This window comes from Pholcus phalangioides, unplaced genomic scaffold (genome assembly GCF_987345545.1).
Source record: "Pholcus phalangioides strain wild (caught in Gottingen) unplaced genomic scaffold, Ppha-v1.0 ptg000015l_1, whole genome shotgun sequence".
Taxonomy (NCBI): Eukaryota; Metazoa; Arthropoda; class Arachnida; order Araneae; family Pholcidae; genus Pholcus; species Pholcus phalangioides.
The window spans coordinates 80,497,738-80,525,630 of NW_028301608.1; the positions used below are offsets into that span (position 1 = coordinate 80,497,738).

Consider the following 27,893-nt stretch of genomic DNA (forward strand, 5'->3'; position numbering starts at 1 on the left):
CCCCTCCTCCAAAACTAAGTTTAAAATTGATCTAAATTTTTTTATGTTAATTATACCTATAATACCCACATATCTTTTTTAAATGGCAAAGATTATTAAAGGTTAAATTTTTTTCAATAAGATTTTTTTTTCTTTGAATTGAAAACTAATTTATGATTTTAATGACATTCACCAGAGAATACTCAAATGAAAATGTTGCAATTTCATTTTTTTTTCCAGGTATTTGTTGCATTTGCTTCTTGAAGCTGGTTGCCTAGAGTGGGGTGTATTGGTGTCCATTCTGCTACTTGACATTGTCAGTGTTGTCCAGATTTTTGGTTTTGCAGAACGACCGAGTGAAAATAAAGAAACCTTGAATAGGCTACAAGATGGGCTGCATGCTATCAGAGCATGGGCAGAAGCAGAATGGTAAGTTCAAAATTTATGGCTCATTTCTGAAAAAAAATCAATATCAATAAGTTTCTCATTTAACTCTGTATGTATGTTAATCATCAGGGCGCATCATTGAGCTTTGGAGGGGGGCACAAATATTTTCTTCCACCATCCTTCAAAAATCATTTAAATTAACAGAAATTGGTTAATATAGCATACTAGCTATAATAACCAACACTGCCCTGGTTTTCTTCAATTACTGAGAGGATTGAAAAAAAGTGTGACAAACCTTTGCAAAGGCATAAACTATCATACATACACTGACAGGATTAAAGTAACAAACCATTGTAAAGGCATATGCATGTCTGAAATGCATTGCTAGGGAACCATGGTGACCAAAGTAAACATTTTAAAAGTGATTGTTGAGGCCCAGAAACCATTGCTTTTTACCCGACGGTTTTTTGCCCTGCTCTGACAAACTTTCAAAGTAGCCTATCATTCAATACGAGCCCTCTTTGGTATAAATGCAAAATTTGGTGACGATAAATCTAAAATTGTAGATTTGTATAGAAAACGTGCATACACACTGACAGAAAATCAATTTTATATATATAGGTAAAGCATATTTTCTTCCAATATGCTTTTCCATTTTTTCAATGAAATATTTTTTCCCTAATTTTTGGTCGGCTTGTAGGGAGGCACAGTCCCCTTGTACCTCCTCATATTCCTCTGGTAATCACTGCATTTGGTATCAGCATGATAAGTGCCAAATTTTTGGTATTCTATACTTAATATTCAATGAAATTTTAACAAATTTTTGGATACACAAGCTTGTCATTTCATTACTTACTTTCGGTATGCCATGTGCACTGTTTCCGAAACTCTGTGTCCTTTTTAGAGTTGACATTTTCAGAAATTTATAGGAAAATACTAGGCGAATCATTCGGAAATTTCGGTCATATATACCCTATATTAGAACTCACTATTTCCAGTGAAAATTTAGTCACAGGTGCATTTAGAGGAGTGACAAAAAATTAAAGAAAAAAATCTTTTGATCAACCCTGTATCAGAAAAAGCTGTAAATGACTTCGAATTTTGCAAAAACATTGTACTGAATTTATGCAATATTTTTGTGAGAATAGCACATATATTCGTTATAATATAATTGCTTTCTATAAAAATTCCAATTTTCATCGCATAATTTTTGATTATAACATGTTTAGTTTTCAACTAATTTTTATGCAATTTACAGAAAACCTGACACTATACATAAGACATATTTCAACATACATGAGTAATTTTGAAACTTACTGAAAGTAACTGGATAAGAAGGGATTCTCCACAAATTGGCCCCAAAATAGAATGTGCTGACTTTCACAGCACAAAATGTGTTATTCATGCCATAGTAAATGAAAATCTCTTGGACCCTTTACAAAGTAGTTATGGCAAAGCAGAATATGCCAAAATCTGCAATGTACTCACAGAACAATCAGTGCTGCTGCTGCAGAAAAATCTTGGGAAGAATGTAAAACATTATTATGGGAATTTTTACTGCAGTGACCCAAGGGCTTGTTTCAGAACAGTGCAAAATATTTACTTTATGGTAAATTGGCATATGATTATTTTTTGTTATTTCATTTTTCACTGCAGTTCGTTTATTTTGACCTCATACATACGTGTTATGCTAAAACATTTCTCTTGCATGCATCTCTGCTCATTCACATATAATGCTGTGGGCTTATCAAATAATTGTATACCAATTTGTGGAAAATCCCCTATTGTTCAGTTACTTTCAGCAAGTTTCAAAATTACTCATGTATAGCATAGTTTCCCACCCTTTTTTTTCCTATCGCCCCCCAATGCAATCTAACCCATAGGATCCTGTTATACCCATAGCTTCTACTGCCCCCTGGAACATTCCATCGCCCACGTTGGGAATCACTGATGTATAGCGTCATGTTTTCTGTAAATTTCATAAAAATTGGTTGAAAGTGCCACACGTTATAAGCAAAAATCATGTGATAAAGATTAGAATTTTTATAGAAAAAATTGATATTTTCATGAATTATTCTCACAACAATGCACACAACCACTGCACAATATTTTGTGTAAGTTACAAATCATTCGCAGTCTTATTATACAGGATTAATCAAAAACTTTTTTCTTAATTTTTTGTCAGTCTCTTAAAAATGCACTCTTGTGACTACATTTTCACTGGAAATGGTGAGTACGAATATAGGGTATGTACGACCGAAATTTCAGAATGATTTGACCAGTACTTTTCTTGAAATTTGAGAAAATGTTTAAACTCCTGAAAGGACATAAGACTTTTGGAAGTATCTTCTATATTGAAAGTGGAAAATCCCTGAATTTTTGTGTTTATGTAAATATCTTGTCGGAGGTGTGTGCAAACGTGACTGTCAGAAAAATACTGGGAAACACCGAAAAAGTTAATGTATTCAAGTCATGCGAAAGTACTATGGAATAACCTTTTTCATTCTTCTTTTAATTGAATTAATCCATTAAATGTTTCTTCTTTTTTGCAGCAATGCGTATCTAGGTATCATACATGCAATATATAATCAAGTAATTCAAAAAGAGACAGAAACGTCTTTGCCATCCTTGCATCCATTGCAAAGAGTGCATAAACTGTCATTTCCTGAAATGCCTACAAATCCAGGCTATGAGAATGTAACTGCTGGCGAACCCGCTACTAAAGAAATCACTGCAATCAGAAGTAGTATCAGCGCAGAAAATCTGAGTGCAAAAGCAAACCCCAGCAATTTCTCTGAACAAAAATCAGAATGCATTATCAGTTAGTAAAAAAAAATCTTTCATATTCAAGTTTCATGAGAGTTTTGAAGGGCTGGAACCAATAACATGCCATTTTGTATGTATTCATACCATATTGCTCTGCATCAGTGCTGAGAAACATTCTGTGATGTTTGTTAATTGAATAAAATAATTATTTATTTATAAATTTTCTAGTTTTATGTAACTTGTCAAAACATGTCTCTTGATTGCATCATATATATACAGTCAACATTTGTTTCACTAATTTATTATATAGGAGTAGGGGATGGTTAAAGCCACATGACTTTTAGATGATCTTTATCCTCAGAGTTGTCAGATTGCGCTGGTGAATAGCAAAAATATTAATCACTGGCTATAATACCTGGCGCTGCCCGGGTTTTTAGCTACTGGGTCTTTAATGAAGCTTTTTGGATCATGTGATATCTCCTCTTTTTTTGAGGGACATGGAAACCGTGTGGCATGTAAACCAATATGGCGACTTCCTGTGCGACTCATGAAGTAAACAAATCCAGATTTAAAGAAACGTAGAAAAATTAATATATATATATTTTCCCCTTTTTTAAGGGGCGCCAAGTATTTTGATTCCCCACCCCCTGAACTTCAAGTTATCCATCTGCGTGTTTCAGCTTCCAAAAATGCCTAATTAAAGCTGTGAATTTTTTCGATGTACTTTTTACGGGCCCATAATTAATTTTAAAATATCCTAATCCACATGAATTTATGCAGTTGTATTTAAAAGACAATACGGAGACATTAAATTCATGTTTGAAAAGATATAAATAAAAAGTTTAAATCAATGTTATTGCATGGATATCCAACTCGAAAGTAAGTCTGGCTAATTACTTCATATTTAACTTTCTGGGCTTCGTATATCTCTAAGCAAACTCAATATTTCAAAAATCCAGAATCCAATACAATTTCTAAAATTATTGATGTGACGGAAAACCCCACCAAATTTCAGCATTTCTACAGTAAAATCGGCAGTTTTAACACTGCTTTCTATGAGGATTACCCTTTTCCTGACCCTCAAAGCGATGCTGATTATGACGACGTCTATTCAAAAAGCCTCATTACTGGAAGTATTGAAAATGTGGCAAACCATTATAAGAAAGTATAAACTATTATACATATGGTAATAGGATTAGAGACAAACGACAAACCGTTGTAAAGGCGTATCTGAAACGCATTGCTAGGGAACCACGGTAACGAAAATAAACGTTCGGAAAGTGATTGTCGAGGCCCAAAAACCATTAATGCCAGACAGTTTTTTGCCCATTTGGGGCACTTGCCCTGCTTTCATGAAATTTTAAAGTAGCCTATCGTTCAAGTCGGGTCCCATTTGGTATATATGCAAAATTTGGCGATGATCGATCTAAAATTGTAGATTTGTATAGAGAACATACACACAGAAAATTAATTTTATATATATAGATTTGACAAATTCAGTTGTTAATATTAATTTTAATAAACTCCTATCATTGGTTTTTAATTATTTAAGAATGGGAAAATCATTAAATCGAGGTCTTCACACAAAAACCATACAGATCTACTCAAGCTGAAATATATTGACAGCCCAGTTCAAAAAAAGCAGCAACCCAAAAAATTTCATTTTTGAGTTACGCATGCCATGGGAACTGTCGAAAATGCCGTTATATATTGCAAAATAACTCTGTTTATACACTGCCTACTGTAATTAAATCTGAGTTGATTCACATTCAATTCCATGCAAAGTAAATATTTAGAATGCATAATTCTCAAAACAAAATGTTTAATTGCTGTGTTTTTAAACTAGGTCGCCAATTATGTAATGTTTAAGGGTCAAACAACAAAAATTGAATAAAAACCAATTTTTATGAAGTAAGGCCAAGGCCTTTCTAATTAATGTTTTAACCTCCTTAATGATTAGACATTTCATGCAAATGGAAGTTCATTCTAGCTCTTCTGTTTTTCTCATCATTGTGAAGTTTCATTGTAACAGACGTTTTTCTCTATACCCCTGTTTGGTGATTTACCCCACATATAAATAGTAGAAAGATATAGTTGTTCTATGTTAAAGGGGGGGGGGGTGTGAAAGAGAAATCTACAGCACTTTATAATCCTCCCCCCCCACAAAAAAAAAAAAAAAAAACAGATTTCTAACATGGGAACCAGTTTTATTCTAACACAGATCTTCCAAATTTTGTGGCCAAAAGCGTGTATGTGAAAAGGTTAATGCTCCCATAGTTGAAAAGTTGGCCACTTTCATAACGATTCATTTTTTACTTTATCAAAACATTTGACAGTGATTAAAAAATGAAATATTGTCAGAGAGAGAGACATAAATAAAGCGCAAAGCAAACTGATAAGTAAATTTTTACTGGAATAAACATCTGTCAAATGTGAGCAATCACATATCTTACACTTTATTTTAAAAGGCTCAATACAAAAGAATCGATAACGTTCCTTTTACTGCGTAATCATTTCAGATTATCTATGAATATATATAATTTTAATTCAGGAAGGTTTTTTACTTACAGTTTGCGTCATTTGGAGAAATAACTTTTTATTTTATGTTGAAAAAATATGTCTTTAGCAAGGAAGTGCCAGTACAAGTAAAACGATAACTTCAATAACAGAAAAGAAAAACTTGAGTAAAAGAACGTCAAATACAAAAAGATACAGATTAAGAAATAGAACATAATTCTACCATCCACAGCCAACACAAGCGATAAAAAACAAACTTTACAGTCTATTTGATTATTTGCAACAATTACATCAAGTACACAGCTTCATTATAAATTATGAATAAAAAAAAATATTTGCAAGCAATATTCACAGAACGCACTTCATGAAACTATAATATCAACTGACACAGTAATCCCTTGTACAAAAGTTTTCCGTCTAAATGAAATACATATATCAAATGATATAATACACAAAAGTCTAGTAAGACGCTGATTATGTATGAATAAATAGGTATCGGACAAATGAACTAGAACGTTCATGCTTGTGTTATTGTACAAAATCTACACATCATTACCCACGATAAATTCCATTCACATCACAGAATAACTAACAAATCAAAAATGAATATTTCAAAAGATTATGATCCATTGGTTACTCGGCACACCAATCGATTACTTCGGTTTCAATCTTTCAGTTGGTTTTCCCTTCTATGAAGAAAAAAGAAGGCATATATGACATAAATCTACCACATCAATATTTGTCAAAAATATTCATGCAATCAGGGGTCTGTCCAGCCGAAATTTGGGTCAGAAAAACAGACTCTAAAAATACAAATGGAATTATATATATAAAAAAATTTGGAGTTTCATTTCTTTTGTGATTACAGTCAGCCCCCCGTATTCGCAGTTTCCATATATTCATGGTTTTTTTTCCTTCATTGGAAAATTTTTTTTGGAAACACTCAGCAATCATCATTCACGTGTTTTGTTTACAAAATTTGAGTAGTGCGTGTTTAGGATGGCTCATTTTTCTAGTGATACTAATAATGCTTCGGAAAGACAAAAAAAAGTGAAAGGTTTACAAGAAAAATTGGATATATTGACTAAGCTTGGCGAAAGTAAGCCAATTGCTGCTGCTGTGGCCCGCCATTATAGAATAAACGAATCTACGGTGAGATATATCAAAGAAAAAGGAATCCGAAATTCGTTCAGCCGTGGCTGTAGCTGCACCTGTGGCAGCAAAAACTTTGCATCGCCTAAATCCACATGTTTCTTGTACATAAAATGCTGTTTTTTTTGTGAGTACAAGAGTGCTACCAAAAAGGTATTCCAATTTATTGTAATATTATAACGGAAAAGACAATAAAACGTTTTACGCCTCTATAAAGGGAAGGGCTGGTGAAACGTCCATTTCATCAGAATTTTATGCAAGTAAAGGTTGGTTTCATAGGTTTAAGAAATGATTCGGATTACGCAATGTAAAAATTACTGGTGAACAAGTCTCTGCCGACCAGGAGGCAGCTAGTAAATTTCCAAAGACTTTGCAGAAAATTATTGAAGAGAAGAGTTATGCACCTCAGCAGGGGTTTAACGTTGACGAAACTGCACTATTTTGGAAGATTGCCTACAACTAAACCACACATGCACCTCGTCCATATTCCTCTGCGGAACCTCTAACGAATTGGTACATGCGGGAATGTGCGTGTACGTGTAGTGAAACCTGATGTGAAGTTTGCTTCTGTGTAATGCTTGTTATGTGTAGTGCTGCCATCTGCCACCAGTTTTTCTAACTATGAGTGAAGTGTAATGATTGAATAATTGTTTCGTTGAAGGCCTGTTGCTCTCTGTGGCGAGACTTTTTAATGGAGAGATAGGCTCACATTTGCGCTTCGAAGTTGGGAACCACAGGAAACCAACTTCAGTCGACCACCACTGCGGTGACAGTGGGGTTCCAACCCGGATCCTTGCGATGCGAGTCCATCATTATGACCACTCGACCACTGCAGTGGAGGAAGAAAATGCCTCAAGAACTTTTATCAATCAAGAAGAAAAGCGAGCGCCTGGTTTTAAGATAGAATTGCTATGTTGTTTTGTGCAAATGCATATGGGTACATGATAAAGCCCACCGTAATTTTCAAATCTGTGAGCATTGAGGAGAAAGGATGTCAAAGCTCCCAGTATTTTGGATGAACACTAAAAGGGCTTGGACTATGAAAGCACTTTTCCTGGATTGGTTCAAACGGTGTTTCGTTCCAGAAGTCAGCAGGTACCTTGAGAGTGAAGACATGTCATTCAAAGTTCTTTTGATACTGGATAATGTACCTGGATAACAAGATGTCAATGTGTTCAAAGCTGATGGTGTGGAAGTCCTTTATATGCCTCCTAATCAACATTTATCATTCAGCCCCTTGATCAGGGGGTAAAGCGAACATTCAAGGCTCACTGTACACACCACTCAATGGAGATGATTGTGCACGCAATAGAAGATGCAAATTCATAAAATGTCTTGAAGGTACGGAAGAATTACACTATCACTAATGCCATTACTGTGATAACTAGAGCTGTGGCAGCTCTTAAGTAGAAGACAAGTTCACCATGAGTAACATAGCGGAAGGGCTTTGCAAGTTCAAATCAACAATAGATTATTTTCATGTCATAGATCCCTCTATTTTACGTTCTTCACATGTAGAAAAATTAGTAGAGGAAGCATTGTCTAACATAGCTGATGATATGAAGAAGAAACATCAAACAGAAATCACAATGTCCTTTCAGAAAGCATCGCCAACAATCTTTTACATTCCTCTTGTACCTCTGCGTCACCCTGCTCTTCTCATAATGTTCAATAAACAAGATAAACAAAAAAAACCCTATGGTTTCGGTTATTCGCGGATTTCCGTATTCGCGATCACCCCAGGAACGTAACCCCCTCGAATACGGGGGGGGGGGGGGGCGACTGTAATTAACTAGATTACTTTGCTTCCCACAAAACTACTTATTTTTCACAAAAAACAGGAACGTACAAAAAAGTGTGGAAAGACCCCTGGCCAATATACAAGGTGTCTACTGATCATTATCAAATAGGTAATTCCTAAACCATTTGTTTTTAGAGGAAGTTTCTAACTACATAAAATACTTTAAATGCTGTTGGATATCATCCCAGAACCCATTTAAAAATATATATATTTCATGAAACGCTACAAAATTTAAATCTTTAAATGGTAGGTCCTTTTAGCTATAACAAGTAAAAAAAAATAATCTTGCATGGCATTGACATATTTACGGTAAAGTTTTCTTCACCTCACTCCTCCTGTGTAACTCAGTTGTGGTGGTTTGTCACAACTCAGTCACATGCTTGTGTGTTTTTTCCCTGTTTTGTTGCCAGTTTAGTTGCTGTAGAAGTGTGGTCGAATTGTGTGATCATGTTAATTTGTGCTTTACATTAAATAGTTATTTTATTCATGAAATTAGTACTTCCTGCTTTAAAACAATAACTCTTTAGATTCCCAACAATCTGGTTATGGGTTCCAGACAATGTGGCTGCCGTGCGAATTTTGAAAGTTGAGTATGAGTGTGTCAAATTAGTTTTCATCTTTGAATCATTGCAAGTCATATACTGAGTGATATGCCAGATCTTACAAATATGAAACTTGGAAGCTTCAAATTGAAACAGTAATCATTAAAAACTGACCATTGGGACTTGGCAAATGGAAAGAAAATAGAGCCTCCGGAAGGTGCAACGGAATGCAAAGAAGCTCAAGAAATGGACCCAGGCCGACCAAAAAGCCAGAGTGATCATAATCCTATCCATAAGCCTGAGCAAACTATGTCACATGGAACACTGTGCCACATCTAATGAAATCTGGACAAAACTCAAGGAAATATGTGAGTCAAAAGGGCCAACGAGAAAGGCAACTATGTTGAAACAACTGCTGTTTTGAAAGATGAAAGTATGTCTGATTATCTGAATTATTTTTTTGATATCGTCGACAAGCTCCTTAAAATGGGCATTCCCATACCTGGCGACCTGCTATCAATTCTTCTGTTGCATGACATCTTCGTAAGCTTCGAAAACTTCAGATACGCTATTGTGTCCTGTGACGACCTATGCTTGAAGCTTTAAAGCAAAGCTGCTTGAAGAGTGGGATGCGAGAAAATAAAATCATGCAGATTTTTCCCACAAAGCCTGCTATTCTACCATCAAAAAGGGACAGCAAAGCCAAAAAGAAAGCGATGGAAGATGATGATTAAGCCACAACAGGAATGTCTGAAGAGCAACCAATTTTGAAACATTCATCTGTAACTTCTGCTCCAAGAAGGACAAAAGAGCTTCAGCATGCTGGAAGAGAAGGGCTGGCAGACAAGTTGAATCTCTTGAAACATGAAGCTTTGATGGCTGCATAGGATCCACACTGCTCTGAACAAGGTTTACTGAACACAATGATGTCTGGACAAGCAGAGCAACGTAACATATGTGAAATGGTGAGAGACTGTTTTGCGAAATGAACAAGTAATCAAACTCGTTCGTGAAACTGGTTGTCGATAAAATATGCTAAAGTAAATCTGCCAAAGTGACTGGAAAAGGAACTGTTTGCATCCCTGTGCTGAATGAACGCAGAACCAGAACAATTCATTGTAGAAAATGGTTTTTTGAAAAACCAAGCTAAAAAGCAATCTGCTGTCAACGTCGAAGGCAACTGCGAAAAATCATTCTGTAATCTTCATAGAGCGAAAAGAAAGGGTCAGAGCCAGATAGATCCACACTTCTAAAAGCACAATGCTATGAAGACTTGTACTACGTGTAACCAAACATTGAAACCGCTGCAGTTGGCATCGATCTTCGGAAATGGTATCAAAGATATGGTCATCTAGAGCAGTGTTTCTCAACTGCTGGGTTACGGCCCGGTACTGGGCCGTGACATCATTCATACCAGGCCACGACTGATCTGCCGTTTCCTTTTCTCACATTCATGTTCCGTTAATCATGTGTTTGACTGGTCTTTCCACTTACAAAAATAAATGAAATCGGGCCGCAGGCTTCCAAAGGTTGAGAACCACTGATCTAGAGGGATCTCAAAAAGCTGGAAGCTGAAGGAATGGTAAGAGGTATATCATTTGGAAATTCAGATTTTTTGAGGGATTGTAAAATTTGTATCCAATATATATAACCAAACAGCTACACCGTTCCAAAAAGAGTCAAGATATCAAAAAATTTGCTGGACCTTGTCCATTCTGATGTGTATGGTCCCATGCAACTCCCCTCATCAAGTGGTTTGAGGTATTTTGTGACGTTTATTGATAACAAATCTCGTTATGGTTGAGTATATTCTCTGAAAACAAAAGAAGTGATAAGAACATTTGTGAAATTAAAAGCTACAATGGAAAATCCCATCTGACAGAAAATTAAAACACTTTCACACTGACAAAGGAATAGAATATTGTGGGTCTCAATTTACCCAATATTTACAAAAGTAAGGGATTCTGAGAGAAATATCAGCTATGTACACTAGGGTGGGTCGAAAAAAAGGTTTTTTAAAATCGCTATACAGTGCGGAAAAGTTGCCTCCTTTAATAATAAGAAAAGCGACTTGAAAATTTTAAAATCGGTTGATATCTTCCAGTCGCATATCGTACTTGAAGTTTATGGAAATTGGCAAGATTGAACATTCCACTTAAAATTCCACAATCAACACACAAAAGTTTGGTCTGCTTATTTTATGGTTAAATAAAATAAAACAAATTAAAACATCATTAAATATTTCAATCTTTACTGGTCGCACAACATGTTTGAAAAACAGGAATTTGCCAAATTTTTGCCAGTTTTATCATGCAAAATGGGCGAAGAGCTGTGACAACAAAATGACACAGAATTCATCACACGAGGTAGCTACCTCATTTTCTTGATATTTGAAAAAAAAACTTCTTTACCCCATTTATACTGCACAATCAAATATACCATGCCCTTTAACAGCCACAGCACAACCAGATGGATAAACATAGAGAACTGGTACACCAACTTACCTTATGTTGAGAACAAAAGAGTGAAAATTTTTCAACATCAATCTCGCAACCTAAGACAGTAAACATATATATATATAATTATAGAGTAACGTATAATATTGAGAATTCACCAATTTGGGTGGGGGGGGGGGGGGGGGGGGAGAGAGATTAATAATACAGTCGATGTTTAATAAACCTCCATTATTCCATATGAAACAGACATTATATTGGGAGGTCATTATATCAAACGCTTGAAAAAAACTTTGTAAGAGAATTGCAAAAAAAAAAAGTTTTCAAATAGGAAAGGCATAAGCATTGGAGAACAAAAATCTGAATTTTATAGATGGTGGTTTTTCTGCCCAATTCATTATTTAATAATAAGTCAGTGAACTGAAGCATGTTACAATATTTCATTTGTGGATTATAGGAGGAATTTTATTCAGATTTTTATAAGATTAATGGAAATCACAGTTTCAGGTTGCATCCTGCTGTGCATCTCATGAGCTTGGATTACATTTAAATGTATAATTCGCATAATCTACGATCATACAAGTTGGTAATAGAATCACAATCATTATGATGATTATATTGCCATTTGTGGATATCCCACACTTATATAATATGGGAAAAAGGAACAATGCATATAACATAATTTCTTCCAATAAGCTTTTACTACATATCTGAAACTTTCGTGATTTTTAAATCATAGGAACATTTACATTTAAAATTATTTTATCTATATGAAATTATCTACCTTTTTGTAACGCGCAGGCAAAATGATAACGCTCTGAGCAACCTTTATTCCAGCAGCCCATGGTTGCACCATTCACTTTGCAGACACTACAAATCTATAAAAAGAGGGGGAAAAAAAGACAACAAGAATATTAGAACGATATGTTCACAAACAACATCTATGGAGAGAAATTTTTGAAACCAAAGAAAAGTACAAGATAAACTATATTTCAATTAATCTGGACCAGGGCTCGACAAATCAAAAAAAGAAAATAAATAAAAAATATAGGTGCCAGCAAAATTTTTTAGGAGCCAAGAATATTTTTTTGCTGAAGAAAAATTGTTCAAAATTATTATTATATTTCTTTACTTTCCAGAACTTAATACCCTTTTCCTATGGTGAAAAATCCACTGTCATAAAATCAGAAAATTTTATGTCATCATTAGACACTAATTCAGACACTCTAATCTATCAGAAAGATATAGTGCAGACTTGGTGGAAGGGGATGCATGAATGCTTTTATACAATGTTTTGAATACAATAGCATGGCAAAAAAAATTCATATTGTCTTATTTTTAAACACTACTTTATCGCAATAATTAATACAAAATATTAATTGTAATTTACAATTTTCAGTTTTTGACATAAAAGGAGGCTAGAACAGATAATATATAATTTTATGGTTCATTTTATCTAAACTACTGATTATTTATGTTCAATTTACTGCATTTTAATATGTATAAAGAACCCCCCATTTTGCCAAAAATTGGTTCCCAAAAGTAGCAGTGGTCTCTTATACACGGACAGTATTACAGATATTAATAAATCACTCAATATTCCTTGCAATTTATGATCATAATGAACTAGTTGATGCAGCTAATTGTGATGTACCAAATGAGTGTGATTAGGAATTTTATGGTTTCTATAATGAATAAAAAAAAATATCTTCCTGTCTTATACCTTAAAATAAAAAATTTCTTGGAAAACTTTTTTCCAGGTATTAATTTTTAAAAATCAGGTGGTTTTGTGTACACGAGGGTTTTTTATACATATTAAAGTACGGTACTAAGCAGAATAGGAAATATACAAAATATGTGCTATGGGGGATCAGGGTTAGGTTTTTTATCTCAGAAACTAAGTTTTAAAACAGTCAAAAACTTGTTGTCAAATAGTTTTTTTTAACCTGACAGATATGTTAAATAACAAAAACCTTTACTTTTACGCACATTAAAGTGTTATATTTTGAATTATAACTACTGAGTGTAAAATATATATTTTGGAATTTTAAATTTTCTGATTGGCCCAAAATTTTATTTGATACTAAAAATTTTTACACAGCATCTGTTAACACACCAATGAAACTGATTTATTCTCACCTAAAAATTCTTTAGCTTACGCTGCATGAATCCAGAATTTTAAAGAACATTTTCAATCAAAGCAGAACTGGCAGGACTTGATACTCAAAGCATTTTGTACTTTGACACAGCTTTTATTGAAAAACCATTGCATTATAAATGCTAGTAAGTATATCATATCATAGCCATTCTTACTTATCTTACTCAAGTTAATCATTCTTACTTTTACACTAAGAATAAGTTACAGGAGTTTAAGCATCATATACAATCAGCATTGTCAAATTAAAGGACATTTTAGGCCTACAATTTCATATTTTGATTTTTACATATATTCTAATGTTACACCCAATAAAGGTATATGCTGTGCAACCTCGGTATAACGATACCCTGCACACCAAGAAGAAATTAGTTGTAGAGCAACGTTTTCTCAACCTGTGGTCTGTGACGATGGCATAGGTAGTTTACAGGTAAATTTGATTATTGAATTATAACAATGAAAAATTATCGAATTGTGAAAATTGATATCACAAATTGATTTATAAATTTCAATGAAATTCCAGAGAAATTACAAGAATACTTACACAGTCCCTTGACTCCTGCACAGCTTCCTCCAAACCGTGAACATGTTGGCCCACAATGGATATTGTTTGGCACCAAACAGCACAGTCTTCATGTATCCATATTTCTTTTTTGGCACAATCCTCTTGTTCTTCGATAAAGGATGACATTTCTTTCTCCAAATCCATCACATTAGGAGAATCATTTTGGCGATTGCTAGGAGCAGCTTTACCACCCTGCAAAACATTTTGAAATTTTTTTATTCAAAAACCTCCAATCTTTATTATGGAAAAAAGGTCAGAGTGTGATGTATATCTACAAACCTGTTATCTCTCTCTAAGTCACCTTCACTCTCCACTTCATGTAGGAGAGAAAATATATAAAACGGGAAGATCCTTCTGCTCTGATCGATTGTTGATTTAAATTTGTGAGTTTGATAAAATAAAGATGAAAAACAAGTGTTTCCCTTATAAGTGTATTTATGAATCACAACTATTCGCCTTTGCTTCTAAATAAACATACCTGTCTGCATCATTACACAGTTTCTTCAAGAATTACTTCAGCGTCATTGGTAAAAGTATTTATTTTTAGACCTGAATATAACAAAATTACAGTAGACGCCGCTTATTAGAATCATGGATGTTATGAATCACTTTCACGAGTATAGAATGAAGCAATATCGTAACACAGGAAAAAATTTGTTTATAATTATCAAAAAAGTAGAATTGGATTTTCTTAATTTATATTCAACATCTGCTCATTTTTAATTTTGAGTTTGAAATTTCAATTTATACACAATATCATTGCTTTAAAAGAAAAAATAACCATTGTGTGTAGTTTAGTATACAAATAACATTTAAGAAGAAATCATTTTATGTTTGTAACAGTACTGAAATTTGCCTTCAATAAAAAAAGAATCAGAAAGCATTTAGTCATATATATGTAGGGTGACCATACAAAGTTCTAGGCCTTCGTGTTTTTTTTTTGCAGTTGGGGTAACCACAAATTTTCTAGTCATTTATTGAGAAGGTTTGAGCACCTGATCATGGCACAGCTGGACTCATGGTTGCTGTCTTCCATTGTCTATTAAGTTGTTTGACAAGTAGGGTGATCAGATTTTGAATGCACTGGAATTGCTACTCTCAGGTTGCCAGAAAAATGGGGAGAAACAAATTCGAGGAACTGAATGGTGAAGTTCTATTTGACAGAAAATAATTCTTTGATTGGTGCTCTTGAACTGACAACAATGAAAAAAAGCAGATAAAAAATTTAAATTTTTCTAACTAATAATTTTTTTTGCTTTCCTACATGAGCATACAGTAAAACTCGGTTACAATGACATTCATAAAGCAACGTGATTACGCATTAAACTAAGATATATATTTTTAAATACTTGAATAAAATGCATTGGATACCGCTTAAAATGTTTTAGAAAAAAAACTAAGTACAGCATCCAAAAAAGTATAAATTAGGATGGGCCAACCATTTGTAATAAATTCATAAAAAAATTATCAGACGTGAAAATAAATAGACATCTCAAGGAAAAAGTTTTTATATTTGCAAATTCCATATCAAATTTTTGAAACATTCATTAAAAACGTAAGTATGAACTGGGGAGGAAATATGTCCCTAAGAGCCTCATTGTGTGCTTTGCTTTTATTATGGTCTTTATTTTTGTATCATATGTGAATGTGCCTGTCTATCTGTTGATATTGCAATGGGGAAAAAAAACAATCTCGACAAAATGTTGTATGCAGGTAATATCAAAGAGTATACTCAGACTTTTCACACCTACCGTTGTTTTTTCTAGCAGTTTTTGATTAATTTACACACACAGGGTCATAACTAGGGAGAATGGGTCTATTGTTTCGGGCACTGGACTAGAGGGGGGTGCCGAATTCACCCTTTAACCACTCCTTGTACACATGAGGACGCCAAAAGTGTGCTTGCCCCAGCTAACAAAGTATCTAATTGCAGTTCTGTATATAACTTACGGGCTGTTGAATAAAAGCCTTTACTTGTCAACAAGGAGAAGACCCTTTAATTGCTTCATTATGAGGACTTGAAGGAATCGACTAGGAGTAGAGGCTTAAAGTCCAATCCACACCTTCTCGTGGTGCAGCCTGTAAGTAGCCATGTTTAACACGTGGTGAACGGATGCGGATGGGCTTCCTCCAACCCGCACTGGCCAGCGTGGAGGATTACAGCCAAAAACCCTCTAAAAAAAATATGAACTCTGTCAATATACTAAGGCCCTCAGTCTCCAGCAGTCTGAGTGTCCCTGGTTATGGCAAGACACGAAGACAGAGGGTGCTAAGAATCTCTGGGTTGGACCAGGCTGCCATAATATGATGACCTTGGCCACGTATAATGGGCAATCTTTCTTCACAAAATCGTTTGCAGAAGTTGAAAGAACTGGAAAGAATAAATTGGGACATGTTAGGCATCTGTGAAATAAGAAGGAGAGGAGAAAATCGAACTTGCCAGTGGACATGTATTTTACTACAGAGGAACAGATAATGGAAGAACCAGTGGAGTAGGATTTCTCATTCATAAAAAGTGGAAAAATCACATCGTTGAGTTAGATAGTACATCTGATAGAGTTGCAAAGCTGGTTATGCAAATATCAAGCAGATACTGCAGATATGTATATTTCTTTAATTATATATATAATTTTAAATTCTCATCAATTCTCAATCTTTAATAGATTTTGTTCAGTGTATTTATATTTTTGTATGCCTGACCATTCTGTAATAATTTTAGCCTTTTTGGAAGCCGACTTTTCCACAAAGATATATAAAATCAGTTTCAAAAAACCTAAAAAATAACTGAGTCTCAGCGCAGGCCCCCAACCAAATTATTAAGATTTCATTTATTTATATCTGGACCCCATTTTTTTAAATCACACCAGTTGTTGAGGCTAAAAGAAAAAAAAATGAAACAATAAACACGACTGTGGCAAAATATTAAAAAAATCATTTGAATGCCAAAACTGTTTTACCTGCTTAGGTTTCTTCGCAAAATTTCTTTTACAACTTTCAGAAATATCAGTTCTTTTCCTTTTTGCTGTAACTTTTTTACCAGTCTGACGAGATCTTTCCTTTGACATTGATTCACCACCGAATGCACTTTCCTTCACGTAGTATGGGCCGAATAAATCACCTAGTCCATTAGTATGACTTCCTTTGTGACAGAAGATGCAAGTCCACGTGCGGTCTACATTGAAAGCATCATAGTTTGGAGAGAGGGTGCTTGTGTGTCCCACCTGAGGTCTTTTAGTGAACCCGCCGCTTTCCACAACAGTTTTTGTTTGAACAGGTTTCTTCTCTTTCTCATCACCTTTTACCACATTCACTATTGTGATGTTACTAGAATCGATCATGTGTATGTATGGCCCACTGAATTTTTTAGTTACTTTTTTTATCTTTTGAACTTTACTATTTTCTTGGTTCTTCTGAAGCTTTTTGTTTTTGAGAGTTTTTTTCTTTTTTGCTTTTGGTGACGTCAACTTCTGACCTCGCCTCCGTTTTTTAGCCGGTGCGGAGCGTTTTGTAACAGTACTTTTAGATGGTTTGTTAACGGACGTGTTTGCATTTTGATCAGGACTTTCATTCGAAACACACGCAGTAACTGTATCGGCAGCAGAACTTTTGCTGCTAGAAGGAAATAAAGCCTTTGGTTTACAAGTTGCTTTTCCCTTTTTTTTTCGTGATACAGCAGGAGATAAAATGATTATCTGAGGTCCTTTTTTTGAGATTTTTGCTGTCGATTCAGTTTTAACATCACCGTTAATGCCTCTGTGATCAACCTCCAGCTTCTCATCTGGGGTTGGTATTCGCCACGTCTCGTTGGCATTATCCGCTTTAATACGATGGATAACTACTCTTACAGGATTTTTGGCAACATCAGATTCATAGCTTGGTTTCGAAACTGCAAGCAGAGCTTTACGATTGTTACGCGAAAGGTTTTTCAATCTTTTGAGATTTTTAAGTTTAACGGCCCGAACAGTCTTCCTCAGCGTCTTCGTTTTCACAGATAACACACCGCCATCAACTGTAGCGGATGATAATGCAGAACAAACTTCGTTTCCAAATTCTTCAGCTTCAAGATTTGACGAGATTAATTCTTCAGCACTTTCACATGGCGTGGGCTCATGACATGACATAGCCAAATCCTCAGTAGACAAAACACATAATGTTCTGGAAGAAGAATCCAGTTTCTTTTGAGATTTCAGATCAACTTCATGATTATTAACCATATCTTTAATTGCAGAATCGTCTTTAAGACTATTTTGATCAACATTGAAGTTGGCCTCTTGCTCATCAAAGGGTTTTTCAGTTTTGCAGCTGCTCTCTGTGTTACATGCCTCAATTTGCTTGTCATTGCTCTGTTTTAAGTCACTAAAGTCTATGTTTTCACCAACTGTTTTCTCGTCTTTGTTGTCAGATAATTCTTTCTTGACATCATCATTTGAAATAGTTTTTAAATCTGTATCCACAGCAGAAGTAGAATTGGCTACACAAGCGCTTTCATGAGATTGGGACTCTTTCTTGGCACATGCTCCCTCATCACCATCATCTGTTACTGCATCAACATACATCTTAGAAAAATCCGAAGAAACTGCATTTTTTTCTACGTCCTGGTACAATGCATCTGACTCAATGGAATGACTCTGACCATCTTCTCCAACATTGTCAATAATTTGCATAGATTCGCTAACTATTTCAAATTTAGCATTTTCTTGACTGCATTCCTTCATGGTCGAGTTCTGTGGATTTAAAATGCTTTGTTGTTCAGTTACGTCGGAAACTACCGGTACTGCCACACTTTCTCCCGATGAGGGCGGCGGAGATAAGAACATCACTGCTGCTTCATTCGACGAGGGCATACAATTTTGATATTCATCTGCAGTTAGGTACGTGCTAGTTGTTTTTTCGTACTCGGCAGAACACTGTTCATCTATTACACTATTAGCAGCAGGGCATTTTTGTTGCACACTGCCATCCAACATGACCATATCTTGTAAAGACTGTAGAGGATTTTGCATGCTTTGTCCCTCATTAGTATTTGGTACAGGAGGTTGCGATGAAAAATGAAAGCTGTTATTCGTTCTTATTGCTGCTGAATCAAAGAGGTTATTGGAATTGGATGACTCATGGGAATATTGATCGGTGGGTGAAACTGCAAGAAAATGATTTTGCTGATTATGATGATGATGATGCATATTCTGTACTCTGGGCTGTAGTTCTTGGTAATGGCCCCACGAGTTTGGAGGATGTGCCGGAAACTGCCTGTTCTGCTGATGTGATGGGATCATATTTGGATTGGATGGCTGATGTGGCGCTTGAATCATATTGACATTAGGTGACATTTGAGGAAGAACATTTTCAGATGTCATTTGAGTACTCATCACCTGTGAATGGCATGTTCCATGGTCGGAAGAATAGGAATTCTGGTATTGTCCAACAGAGGCCTTTCTTTCACTGTTGATCTCATTATGGTTCATGAAGGAATTTTCTTGCGGAGGAATAAAATGGCCATGCCCTGCCCCATCTTCATATGGCACACCAGCCATATTGGACCTAGGATATTGGCTCACATTTGGATTGTGTGTCACAGCATAAGAACTGTTGCCATAATGTTCACTTGAAATATGCTGGTTACCCTAAAAAATAAATAAAATAGTTGACTCACAAATCGGATATTTATGCTACATCATATTTTAACTACATCATTCTCCCCCACTTACATGTTAAAACACATAACAAATGATAATGCAATAGTATATAATAACATGAAAATTTGATACAAAAAACTTTATTGGCATCTTAGATAAGGGCTTCACAAATCCCAGGTTGCCATTAACAACTAGAAAATTTGTAATTCAGCCTGAAAATTTCCCACATCTAATCATAAAATTGGAGACCAAAGATGAAAGAAAATTTTCTGATATCATTACAGTACACTTCAACATGGAAAGTTTCTGAAGAGTTCGAAAAATATTATACAGTAAAAGCTTGATAACTCGACACCCCCAAAAGTATCAATGAGCACACACGTCAGCTTAAGCAGAGGTCAAGTTAGCGAGGTTTCACACATTTGATTCCCTCTCCCTCCCAATTTTTAATCATTTATGTCATGTATGTGTACTTATACCTAGTTGCAAATTGCAATTCATTATCTATAAATTTATAAAAAAAATATCTGCACTTTTCTACAAAAAGTTTCCAAATAATTCAAATTATGGTGAAAAAGCATAGTGAATCAAAATATCTGTTAGTTGTGAATGAGCAGTGTAATTGCCGAAAGTTAGGAAAACCATTTTCTATTTTTTTTTAAATTTCGAACTTTTCTACATCTGGAAAAAAAGATCTGGAATTTTTTTTTAGCTTATTCATCTGTGACTTTTGTAGTCCTCAGGTTGAGTTTCCAGGCTCGAAAAATGGAAAGTGACCCTACCCCCTCCCAGGTATGAGGAACTATGAGGTCTACTATAGTGTCACTAGGGATACTCACTATTATTACAAATTTGAAAAAAAAAACCCGTTTAAAACACCAGTAATCCAAACTTTTCATTAATCTGAGCAGGTCCTGTCCCAATTAATTTGGAATAGTGGGGTTCTGGTGTATATTTAAAAAAACTTTAACATAATTATAACATTATTCATATTTTATCAAGGAATACATCCAATTAATTTTACCTTAAAATATAATTTGGTGTGAAGATTTCAAAATTACAAAAAAACTTACTGGAGGATATTCATAGGCGTGATTTGAATAAAGATTCTTTGTTGCACCTGGAAAAGAAAACCAATACAAATGATTAGGGACACGCAAATTTCATATTTATGTAATAAATGTGAAATTTTCAAAATAAATGGGATAAACACAAAATTTGCAAACTTTGACAAGTAAACGCGAAAAGTCAATTTTTTACTTCTTTTCTGTGAAATCTTGATAGTTTAAAAAGCAGAAATCTGTCATAATTTTGCTCAGTACTTGCACCTTACGTACTATTATGCACTTTTAAAAGCCAATATATTTTTGCATAAACCAGATTACCTTGTTGCATGTGATTGTCTTGCAAAATGTGTACTTGGTTTAGGTAATTATACTTCAGTTTTTAAAATGAAGTTCCAGGTCCTAAAAAAAATTCATTTGACTTTTTTTTCTGAAATCTGTAAGACAATTATGGAACTAATCTGCAATTCGGAATGATCAAACTATTCATTCACACATTTTACAATCATATTAGTGCAATATTTCTATAGCTCTCAAAATGATGTTACAGCCGTTCTAGGTAGAACTTTATAACTCAACTAATAAAATCTAGAACATTTATATTTAAGGAATTCAGAAGCCTTGAAAAAATCAAAAAAAGTCATGAAATTTAAGCAACCTGAGATGAACCATTTGGGTGTAACTGCATGTCAAAGTAGCTTTGCGATCAAAAATAATCAGCAGGGATGTCTTAATAGCACGATGAGCCTTAGAGTAAAGTGATGTTTTTGGTTTTTCCTATCAAACTACCAATTTTTGTATCTTACCTCGGAAATAGAGAAGCACCATATCTCTTTACAGACACGCCATGACCTGGACAGCCCATACATCAAGATACATCACCCTGGTGATCAGTGGCCATCATATCAATGTTTTGATAAAAAACATTTTTGATGCTCAGCAGCAATTTTTTGACATAAGTTTAAATTTTTATGGGTTTTATGATCGTGAGAATACTTGTCTTTTCAAATTACAAGGCTAATTTCCAATAGTGATGCCTCAGCTTACAATGATTTTTTTTGTGATTGCTCTGCCTTGGCTATATTTTTGTTGATATGGATGCATGCGCTAACACAAAATAGCCACATTGCGAGCTAAATCTCAGTGACAATAATCATCAGAATTGCTGTCACATTAGCCCAATTAACTCATGTTCACCTCAATCTTTTTCCAGATACACTTCCACTTCTCTCTACGTAAAATGGAAGATTATGCTTAGAGAGAATGCCCTGCAAAAAAAATGAGTATGTTTTCAGAGCACCCATTCTCTCAGTGCAAGATTCTGAGCATCAAACTGAATGGTAGACATTCTGGGAGCTTATCTTTACCATCTGCATGCATTAGACACAGAAATAACTGATCCAAACACAAATGAATGGGGACACCTACGAACTCGATTGGGTTGAGTCAACACGAGCTTTAGTAGACTAAAACTGGTGTTGGTTGTGTACACAATGAAAAATAAAAAGATCTTCATCATTCGCCATCTTCTTGTAGATTCTCATTAATCCAATTTTGAAGGTGTTCATTTTAGCCTTCAATCAGTTTTTGTCTTCTTTATAGCATTCCTTGGTGTTTGTGAAAAAACTTATCTTCAAGTTTTGGGCAGAAACTGGAGCAATTCAAAAGATTTTCCATAGAAATCAAGTTTCTGCTTAAGAGATTTTGGTTAATGAATGCGATTCCGGAACAAATTATTTTTATAAGCCATATCATTTTGTTTTCATATCAAAGTACAGTACATCTCAAAAGTTTAGACACTAGATTTTTAACTGTACTCATAAATGCTGTTTCAAACTTTGATTTCTTTTTTTCTGCTTGTGATCACAATGGAGAAATCTACTATGAACTTTAGTGTATGTCGAGGAAACTAAGTTTTGGATTTTTTAAACTCAAAAATTTTGAAAAATAGTTGTCTCAAATATTTAGAAAGACTTCTGATTACATGCAAATTTCAAATATTACATCTATATGGCATATCAGAGAAATGATAGTATAAAAGTGGAAAGCTATCGAACTGGTTTTCATAAAAAAATAAAATTGCAGAAGTTGTCTCATATTTTGTACTTCATTTGAAAGCAAAAAGAAAGGCTGTAAAAGGCATTCCTATTGCTTTGAGTAAATCGAAATGAAGTGTCTAACATGTATTGACCCAACGTGTGTCCCAAACTCAAAAACTTGGTTGTGGTAGGCAATGAAGTACCAAGTTTACATGAAAACAAAACTGTTGGAAGATTGGCTTTAATGTGAAAAATGATCTTGCATGAAATTATGGAGAAGATCCTGGAGTGAAAATTTCAACAGATACAGTTCATAGAAGCTTTTATCTGATTCATGAAAGAGTGATTAGGAAATCGCCTGTCAACAAGAAGCACCAAAGAGAGGTGGAGGAAAGAGATTGAATTGCAAACAAAATCATAATTTTTAAGGAGACAAATAGTATCATATCTAGTGGAAAAAAAATGGAACTCACATGTTCCAGACGGATGTTCTCAGCAGACAATATGGTAGAGCTTCGATAATGGTATGGGTGGCATTTGCTTCTAATGGTCAGGCTTCCTTAGCTTTTGAAATTGGTCGTCAAAACTCTGATGCTTAAAGGAGATCCTCGAGAACAATTTGCTACCGATTGGAGAAGAATTAGGACCAAACTTGACATTTCAACATTGAAACGTGTCTATTCAACGATTTGCTGCCAAAAAAAAATGTTTTTAATTGCAAAAATGTATAAGTTTTAGACTGGCCATCGATGAGTCCTGACTTGAATCCTATTAGGAATGAATGGGACATACTTACAATAAATGTGTTTTCAAATGAAATACAGTATAAGACTGTTGATGACTCGATTGACTTGAAAACCTGAAATTTTTGCAAATCCGAATTTTCCCTGTTTGAGACAGCCTTTTTTTTTTATTTTAGATATTATAAAAATTCTATAAATATTCTTCTGTAGAAAGTTTTTCCCTACAAATGTAGAAATGCTTCAGGTACTATCCATTAAAGGTGCCGATTTCACTTGCCATATTTTTCTTATTTTAAGAAAAGTGCATTACCTAAACTTTTGAGACGGACTGTATATCCATACAATATATAAGTACAGTGATACTACCCAATTTTTCATCAATAATCTGTCTGAAAAGAATCAGCAAAATCCGAAACCAACGAAAACCGAGACAATTATTTCCATATGAATCAATGTAAATCCAATTAATTTGTTTTAGAGAGAACTCCAAAATAATACCAAAACACATTTTATAGAAAATGAACATAGTGTTCAATACTAAAAACAATAAAAAATAAATACAGTAAAACCTCTCTTCATGGACACCCCTCAAATGCAATCACCCCTCTTTTATGGCCAAATAATAATTTCCCCCTGTTTAATAAAAGTATGCATTTCACACCCCTGATTAACGGTCACCCTCTTTAACGGACGAATTTTTTTGTCCCACTAGTGATCACAAAAGAAAGGTTTTACTGTATAAAATGAATATAAAAGACTAATGTAAAGAATAAATGAACATTTAACATAGCATTTACATATTGATACCTTTTTTGAAGACTCTTCTTGGCGTATGGAAGATGGCGAGGGGGAGAGAGAAAGAGGAGCAGATATTGTTTGGAAGAGGAATCCCCCTCCACAAGTACCTTAGGTATCAAGGCACTGTCTGGGGTCACTTCCCTTTTTGGTCTTTTAGCACTAGGACCAGCTTCAGAGTCAGTGGACCCATATCACACAAGAAGGCTGTTCAAAGAGGTCTGTTTCTGCTGCCCCTAAGATTTTCCCAAAATGGGGCATGGCCTTCTTCAAAGGATTACTGGCTCTGGAAGCTTTCTTTGGCCCCATAGAATTGTTTGGCTAGATGCGTGGAGTGATGCTCACATAATGAAAAACAACACCATATTGAGCAGAACAAAAATTAACAGCGAGGTCATATAGGCATGCCGACAAAATCTGAGGCAAATTTTTCGTGGAAAAAAATTGCTGAAAACCAAAGTATTACTGCATTAGAAATTCCTTCTATCAATTTATAAAATAAAAAACCTCCTGATTGCTTAGCTGCAAAATTTAAATTTATTAATACTTATAATCTTTTTATTCATATAATGGAATTTATTACTACAGTGTCTTCGTGCACATAATCTGCAGATCCGAATGCCACTAATTTGTGTAAAAATCTTATAGATTATGGTGTCTGTAGCAGCATAATATAAATATACAAATTTAATTAACAATGTAAGAAATTTTCATGAATGAAAGGGATTATTGATCATGTTTCAGTGAAAAAATTTTCTACTAGCATCTGTACACCATCTATAAATCTTCTAAAAATTGTTATTGTAAATATTTAGCTTTACTCCAACCTCTCAAAAAAAAAAGAAGCTACAGATACAATATGTAACAGCTTATAATCTGGGGCATCCCAAAATCCATGCTAACAAATTTCAAGCGTTTTTCAATGTATATTCCGCTGATTTTTGCAGGAAAATTTGATACTTATACACATTTTCCATGATTCACGATTGTATAAAAAATAATTTTCTACCTACAAATGGATGGGGAATGAAGACTGATGTCACTCAATTCATTTTTAATATATAGGTGGAAAGATGGGACTAGGCGTAGGGTGGCAACCTTAGGGGAGCGACCACAGCTTTCACTATAGTGGGGTTTTTTCACACAAGACATATCATATTACGGTCACGATGGAATAATTTTTTTTTCTTGAGTGAATCAATATAAAAAGAATCATTATAGTGAGAGCTGTGGGCCCAACAGAAGTCCCTGCACTCCTATCTTGCCACATTTGTAATTGAAGGGGACATACCCCAACTAGTAGTACCCCTTTAACTAATATTTTGTAGAACACAAAAGAATTGAAATGTGATAACATAAAATTAAAGTGTAAAATGGTAAATTACCTATATGGTATAGGCCTACTGCCGCTTGGCAACTATCTTTAATTACCAGACCCGATTTGGCTCTATTCGCTAGGGTTACCAGCGGGATGCAGAGGATGGAGGTGTCATATGGCTGTTTCAGAGTACTTACTTTTCAACAAAAAAGTAACGAAGTTATAGTATAATCCATTTTTTTTCTTTAGCGATTTCCTTTCTAGCCCATTGGTGCTTTTCTTCTTGGTCAGCCATTTCCTTCTGTTGGCTTTTTATCTTTCTGCCAGCAATTGTTATTTCTTTGGGTCTCCATTCCTTTTTCTTACTATTGGTTATTGTCTGAAGGTGACATTACCTTTAGAGGTCACCAGTAATAAGACTTTTTCATAGAGCGCTGCATTTGAGTCAATTGATTCAAAACAAATTTATCGCATATATAACATTTTCCCAGCATGTTAGTGTTTTTCTTGTTGGAATATCTCATTTCAGCTTTGGTTTATATCAGATTACACATTTCATATTTCCACTTTTATTAATTTTTTACATACTAGCCATTATACCTAGAGTTTTATTCCCACAGTCACATTTTTAATTAATCTAGAGCGCTTTTTTCCATTGTGACAGTTGTATTATTGAAAAAAAGAGTTGCAGCTTTTATTATTTTCAATCCTGTATGTACTGCTTTACCGCTCACCAACTTCGGTCATATCTCCAACGATTTCCAACTAATGTGGTTGGGTGGGAAATGAAGATGCCATCTACTGGTAGCCACCGCAGACTCAATAGGTAAAAACTTGTTTTCAATGTTCTTCCCCTCGATCGAACCTATGGGCCTTGATGGTGGAAGACAAGGTTCTAACCACTGCAGAGATGCAATCTCGTATCTAGTCTAGGTTGTTATATTTTTAATCTGGATCCCTTATTTAGCCTCAGAATTATTATCAAAAGAAGAGCAAAAGCTAGGCGTATTGAAGAAATAACAGCACTGCCAAAGCAAGCAAGTAGAATGCACAAAAACACACCTTTAGGACCAGTGTTGGTGACATATCATTGTTTTGGCATATAGTCAAAAACTTGGCTACAAAATGGTGTACTTTATATTGGGAATTGGAAGACAATAACTGGTAACTTAACAAGTATTTTTCCACCGAACAATCGAGAATGAAATTTGACCGAAGTTAAAATGAAATAAAAGAAATAAATCTACGAAACCATTCGGAAAATCAATTAAAAATTGATGACAACAATTGTAATAACCCGATATAAACAAAACATACAAGCGAGTGAAAGCCAAAAGGCGCCAAAACTTGAAGATACGTTATTTGAGCCGCAAAAAAAAGCGGCCACTACGTAAAAAAACCAATTATGCAAGAAAAAACACTAATCAATTCATTTTCACTTGATTAGTTTGAAGCTATTGATGGATGCATGATCGTTATACGGACAAAAGAAGAAAAAACTAATTAATTAAGCTACATAACGGAGGTGCAATGAAATACCGAACGCAAAGTGGAAAAAAAAAAAAGTCTTAAAAATTAAAGAATGAGGAAACAAAACACGACACGCTCGAAACTTTGATTAAAGTCATGACAAACGTACCTAAATAGCGAGAATCTTTGTTTTGCATTTTTTTTTTTGTTTCCAGAGCTTTCCGCGATTGTTCTTCAGATCGTTGTCATAAAAAAAAAGGTACACAACCAATGCATTTTCACGGACGACATTTATTTCTTGGACTGTTCATCTCGTAAAACTATTTCTAAAAAAAAAAAAGTGTTTGAAATAATCAATTTTTTGTCTATCATACTTGTTATGAAACATATCAAAAAAATTTCTAATAAAGAAAATAAAAGATAAAAAATACGATGATATATATATATATATATAAGAAAAATATTGACAGGTGATAATGGTTAGCTACTCTGACCATATAGCCCGTATTCTGTG

At 34.5% G+C, this 27,893-nt stretch overlaps 2 protein-coding genes across 4 annotated transcripts in view; one reads left to right on the forward strand and one right to left on the reverse strand.

Moving 5' to 3' along the window:
• Rich (Guanine nucleotide exchange factor subunit Rich) overlaps window positions 1-3,349 on the forward strand; it is a 54,742-nt gene extending 51,393 nt beyond the window's left edge. Inside the window, exons 32-33 of the mRNA XM_089244438.1 lie at window positions 220-408; window positions 2,919-3,349. Coding sequence (XP_089100564.1) covers window positions 220-408; window positions 2,919-3,192 — 463 coding nt within the window. The 3' untranslated portion in view covers window positions 3,193-3,349. The remainder of the gene's footprint in view (window positions 1-219; window positions 409-2,918) is intronic.
• A 2,170-nt stretch (window positions 3,350-5,519) lies between these two features.
• Window positions 5,520-27,684, reverse strand: LOC149076774 (uncharacterized). 3 transcript variants are annotated; one of them, XM_089244443.1, is made up of 8 exons: window positions 27,549-27,677; window positions 23,527-23,675; window positions 21,024-21,070; window positions 17,275-19,938; window positions 14,297-14,509; window positions 12,382-12,475; window positions 11,649-11,698; window positions 5,520-6,338 (listed from the first exon to the last, which is right to left on the reverse strand). In XM_089244443.1, the coding sequence occupies exons 4-8, from the start codon at window positions 19,846-19,848 to the stop codon at window positions 6,303-6,305; spliced, it is 2,967 nt and encodes a 988-aa protein (XP_089100569.1). In that variant the 5' UTR covers window positions 19,849-19,938; window positions 21,024-21,070; window positions 23,527-23,675; window positions 27,549-27,677; the 3' UTR covers window positions 5,520-6,302. The 3 variants fall into 3 exon arrangements, with proteins under 3 accessions (XP_089100569.1, XP_089100568.1, XP_089100567.1); XM_089244442.1 differs by having other exon boundaries at window positions 5,521-6,338; window positions 23,527-23,745; window positions 27,549-27,679; XM_089244441.1 differs by lacking the exon at window positions 23,527-23,675 and having other exon boundaries at window positions 5,521-6,338; window positions 27,549-27,684.
• Between the last annotated feature and the right edge of the window lie 209 nt (window positions 27,685-27,893).

Excerpts from the sequence above, each read along its gene's own strand:
- LOC149076774 (XM_089244441.1), bottom strand. The coding sequence starts at position 27,576 with ATGCAAAACAAAGATTCTCGCTATTTAG. Across the intron at positions 14,510-17,274 it reads TTGCGAAGAAACCTAAGCAG|GGTGGTAAAGCTGCTCCTAG; the intron begins GTAAAACAGTTT and ends AATGTTTTGCAG. Across the intron at positions 12,476-14,296 it reads TGCAGGAGTCAAGGGACTGT|ATTTGTAGTGTCTGCAAAGT; the intron begins GTAAGTATTCTT and ends CTCTTTTTATAG.